The sequence below is a fragment of the Carassius auratus genome, chromosome 11 (genome assembly GCF_003368295.1).
Source record: "Carassius auratus strain Wakin chromosome 11, ASM336829v1, whole genome shotgun sequence".
NCBI lineage: Eukaryota > Metazoa > Chordata > Actinopteri > Cypriniformes > Cyprinidae > Carassius > Carassius auratus.
This window is the reverse complement of record NC_039253.1, coordinates 3442690-3447842: the sequence shown is the minus strand read 5'-3', so window position 1 is coordinate 3447842 and position 5153 is coordinate 3442690. Positions and strand designations below refer to the sequence as shown.

General features: G+C 41.4%; 1 protein-coding gene across 1 annotated transcript; it reads right to left on the bottom strand.

The window, feature by feature from the left end:
• Positions 1 to 243: 243 nt before the first annotated feature.
• On the bottom strand, positions 244 to 4342 carry LOC113110798 (protocadherin-20-like). The gene is made up of 2 exons (XM_026274981.1): positions 4202 to 4342; positions 244 to 3500 (listed from the first exon to the last, which is right to left on the bottom strand). Exons 1-2 carry the CDS (start codon positions 4250 to 4252, stop codon positions 945 to 947), a joined length of 2607 nt encoding a protein of 868 aa, XP_026130766.1. The 5' UTR covers positions 4253 to 4342; the 3' UTR covers positions 244 to 944.
• Positions 4343 to 5153: the final 811 nt, after the last annotated feature.

The window sequence follows — 5153 nt, the reverse complement described above, 5'->3', positions numbered from 1 at the left end:
AGAAAGAAGCACTTCAGTTTACTGTATAAACGACATATAGACACAGTCAAATCAGCCACTGAGATGGTTTTTGAACTCTCCACATGATTTAATTAATCTACTAAATGCTTTAGTAGATTAACTTTTTGAGCAACGACTGCTGGAACAGCTGCTGAGTCGTGTCCACATCTAATACTGGTTTAGTCTGTAATTCATTAAATAAAATCATAATCAAGCTATTAATAAGAAAATAAAGCACTTTAATGTTCACAAATCCTTTGCTTACACAGAAATTAGATCAGAGACATGTAGCCTTAGCTGCTTTGAAGAAAGCTTTTGAGCTGAGAGCACAAAAGTCATCATAAACAGATCTGAACAAACCATTTGGAGGAACCAAGACATTCAAAGGTTCGAGAAACTCATTAGGACATTGCACACCAGCCTAGTATCCTACAGAAAACACAAAATGTCTAACAACATTGGTTAATAACTGAGAAACAGTTGAGGAATCAATGCAGCATTGATTTCTCATCTCCTTTGGAATTCATTTTCACAAGGGTGATGACAAACACAAGGAGCATTACGTTTGAAAGTGAACAGCTTTCCATGGGGAGAACGATGTTCCTGTAGAGAAGTGCATTGGGCTTCCGAGACAGGCATATAAAAGAGGCTCGACAATTTGACACAACACACTGCCAAGGGCACCATTGTAAGATAAATTACATTAAAAGCATGTTGGGCAGCAAATGCAAATAGCAAAATCTTTATATTTCGCAGCGGTCTTGTCAATATATATATATATTTGTAGATTCCATCATAGTTATAAAACATACTGTATGCACAATATATACATTGTATTTTCAAATCATTTACTTAATAGATATTAAGATGCACAAAACACACTGTAAACGGATTAATTTGGGCAGTACAAGCAGTGTCGGATGTTTGAAATCTCCATTGGGTTCTTAAAGAGAATTTAAAGGAATCTCAATGTCTGATCTCTTTTTTTTCGGTTTTCTTCTTTTGCAGCAGATGTAAGTCACCAACGACACAACGGTCAGAAACAATCCCAGGCAGGTAGCTGTCAGTGCAAGCAGTAACACTCGGTACTCGCCACACATGTTTGGCACTTGTTCTCCCTTCCTCCCTTTCTTATCAGGAGGAAGCTCACCATGGTCAATATCTACACTTCTGGGCAACAAACTCTGAATGAGGGTCTCATTGCTGACTGTTTCATTCACAAACAGGTTGACCAGTACGGTAGAGTAGAGTTCTGGTTGACCGTGGTCCCTGACTTTGACCCACAAACTGTAGAGGCCCCGATTGCTCAAGGTTTTCCTCAAGGTGATGTTTCCCGTATAGGGGTCAATGTCAAACGAGCCTGGCTCTCCATCCGTTCTCTTGATGATGCTGTATGCAATAACAGCGTTCATTCCAGTGTCCCGGTCCACCGCGTAAACCTCAGTTATAGATGTTCCCGGAAGTGTGTTGGGAAGTACCAACATGTACGACTGGTTGGACTGGGGGAAAAGAACAGTCGGAGGGTTATCGTTGACATCCAGTAGGAGAACAGTCACCGTTGTGATGCAAGAAAGAGCAGGTTCGCCTCCATCGATTGCCTCGATCCAAACGTAATACGTTCCCTGTTGCTCCCGGTCCAGAGAGGTCTTGGCCCGCAGCGCTCCTCGTCCGGTGTCAATCACGAAGATGTCGCTCCCATTAAGGATGGACAACGCCACCCATCCGTTCTCCCCAGCATCCGCATCTGTGACAGTAAGAACGCCAATTTCCCCAAAACCTGGAAAGTTCTCCGGCACAAAGAAGGTGAAGTCCTTGTTGATGAACCTTGGACTGTTGTCATTCCGATCCTGGACGGTGATAATCACAGTGGCGATCGACTCCTTTCTCGGCGTGCCACGGTCTACAGCTCGCACCATGAAACGATACGTCTCCTTTTCCTCTCGGTCAAGAGAAGTGGAAACCGTCAGTACTCCGGTTGACCGATCCAAGTCAAAAATGGTGGGAGCGTCAGCACCGAGTAGGTAATACACCTCGCCTCTGCTTTCACTGTCTGCATCGGTGGCCTGAAGCTGAGCGAGGAATGTATTTGGTGGGTTGTTCTCCTCCACTGTGATTTCAATGAAAGATTGCTTGAAAACCGGAGCGTTGTCGTTAACATCCAACACGTGGACTTTCACTACTGTGTTAACTACTAATCCATGAGAGTTACGAACCACAACAGCCATTTCATAATCCTGTTGCTGCTCATAATCCAATAGTTCGGTGGTCTCAAGCAGGTATTCGTTTTTAATCCGCTCATACGGTACAAGTCTAAACGGACCTGCACCTTCAAGAAGACACTCTATCTTCTGTTGTGGCTCGGTGTTTTTGATGGTAAAAAAAGCAATGGGTGTAAACGCTGGCTCTGATTCACTTAAACTCACAACACCGTCCTTCTCAGACGCAATATAACGCGGGATAACCACCGGAGGGCCAGATAGCTGTTTGATGATGTGAACGTTAACTGTTGCAACTTCTGGAATACAAGTCGGCCCATTGGCCAGCACGATCAGTTTGTAGAGTTTTCCGGTGTTGTTGTCAATCTTTCCTGCTAGTTTAAGAACCCCAGTGTTTGTATCCAAATGAAACAGGTTTCTGCTTTCCTGGGTGACCCGTTCGCTGAAAGTATAAGTGATCAAGGCGTTGGCTCCCTCGTCTGGATCGTAGGCTTCTAGACGAGCCAGTTGCATGCCCTTAGTAGCGTTTCCGTAAATAGTAACGTTCACTAGCGACTCTGTAAACTTGGGACAGTTGTCGTTGACGTCTGTGATGATAATCCTCAGAGTTGCAGTGCCTAGGAGCGGCGGAGAGCCTCCGTCCTCGGCTATAATGTCAGTCACATACTCAGCTTGTGTCTCCCTATCAAGAGACTCGGTAATGATGAGAAAGGGTGTCAGTTCACCGCCTTCGTTCTCCTCTACGTCTAATGTGAAAACTCCATAGTCATTAGCAAGCCAGTATGTTTGAACGCTGTGAATCCCGATGTCAGGATCGACTGCGGATTGCTCCACCGCAAACCTTGCGTTAACAGGTGCGTTCTCCGGCACAGACACCCTGATATCTCCAAGAGGGAAATGCGGGTGGTTGTCATTCACATCCTCAATAATAATTTTAACCTTAACCAGCTGAAAGTACTGTTGAGGAAGGATTAGCACGTCCAGAAAGATTGCACAGCCCTGGCCCTCGTGGGACTCCGCGCACAGAGCCTCTCTGTCAATCTCCACAGCAGATGTGAACAGCTCCCCCGTCGTGTTATTCAGATTCACGTACTGCTGTCTGGCCGTCTTTAGCTCCAGATTGAATGAACGAGGAGGACTGACAGAAAGATCCAATTTTAAGTCCGCACTGATAGCCCCTATAAGTGTCCCTTTAGGTAATCCTTCTTTTATCTTATAGATGAGGTGACTGAAATTTGACGAGGAGGAGAAGGGAATGGTGTACAAGAGGAGGATGAACAAACCCTGAAATAAATAACAGAAAAACTAATAAGCAACAGAAATATAAGTAAAAAGCATCATACTTTTAAAATCAAATGGCAAGTATATATGAAAATGGTTAATAAGGAAGCAATGAATATATTTACTGCATACATCTTTTGCATATAAATGATTAATTAAGCACATCAAAAGAGGTTGGGTTTAACATTACTGTATGTGTGTGCTGGGAGGATGGTTGGACTAGATCTAAAATCCACCCGTATTGATATGACAAAATATTCACCCCATTATTTACCATGATAACTATGATTTATGTCATAGTTTCAACATAGTTTTTATCTCTCCCTCTTTATGTATTTTGATGAGAGGGGTCGTACCACAATTTCAACTAACAAAGATATTTTGACAGAAAATATGGATATCACTGTACAAGGGACTGCAATGAACCTGCAAACGAAATCTCACACATTTTATGAATCACTGAATATCCTTGAAAAAAGCCTAGTTAGTTTTTAACATAAAACAATGATCCAAATTAATTATAATACAATCCTTCCAAATACTCATTCGAGTTTGATTAGTCTATCTATTACGTAATTAATTTGGATTATATTATAATTTTGGATTTTATAATAAAAAAATATTATGAAGAGTTACTTATTATTTACTGTTAAGAGAATTCGCTGTCATGTTAAATGCCGTTTTCATGAGTGTAAGAAACTTACCCATAACTCTCCTTTGCTGTGCAGGCAGGATCCTCTTTTAGTGTTCCACATGTTTCCCGTTCAGTGTTGGCGTCACAGGGAACGGGAGCGGGAAGAGGTTACAGTAGCAGCCGCATTCTGAGCGCCGGTGAGCAGCTGACTTCTCGCTCGCTGCCCGATGCGCGACTGAAGCGCTCTACTCATTCATCTGACAGACACGCTACGGACACGCCCACCGCATACTAATGAAGACCAGCGCGTCCAACCAGCGTTGGCGCAGAGCCAGGAGGCGTGTCTAGAAACAACTCATTTGCAGGTTAAATGTTTTTAGACGTTTAAATAGTTCTGGACTGAATGATTTATTTCTTGGCATCATCGGCATGGCATGAAAGATAATAATGCTGATAATACGCATTCTACTTTCTCAATAATTATAAATGCATATAATTAATCAAATAATAATAATTCAGTTTTTTGTGAAGTATTTCTGAAACTATGCTAACAATAATAATAATAATATTGTGGTATTATAAATCACTTTGCATAAAAGTGGCTGCTAAATTAATAAACTAAAATGTCATTATTTAAAAAAAATTAATCTAATGAATATGATTTTGTACACAGAGAAAGAGAATAGAATATGCTTCTTATAAAGAACTTTTTTTAAATTAAATAAATAATCAGAGACCCTCAGAAAATGTAGTGTAGATACAAATGTGCATTAGAGCGTATGAGTGATTAGACAGTGCAGATGATCAGCATTGCTGCAGCAAAACAATAATTTCCTGGTGGAAGGGAAGCTGAAGAGAGCAGATATGAATTTGCATCTCTGCAGCTGAGATCACATTAACCCCCCATTTACATATAACTCACCAAAGCTGAGAGTAAATATGACTCACTTTCTTTGTCACACTTGCTGTATAATTACCAAACACTTGTTTATTTGCTGCATCTTTTAAACCCCTTTTTTATT

What these genes read in the sequence shown, in the direction of transcription:
- LOC113110798 (XM_026274981.1), bottom strand. Translation starts at nt 4,252, where the DNA reads ATGTGGAACACTAAAAGAGGATCCTGCCTGCACAGCAAAGGAGAGTTA. An exon ending in ACAGCAAAGGAGAGTTATGG is followed by an intron (nt 3,501 to 4,201) that starts GTAAGTTTCTTA and finishes TATTTATTTCAG; the next exon opens with GGTTTGTTCATCCTCCTCTT.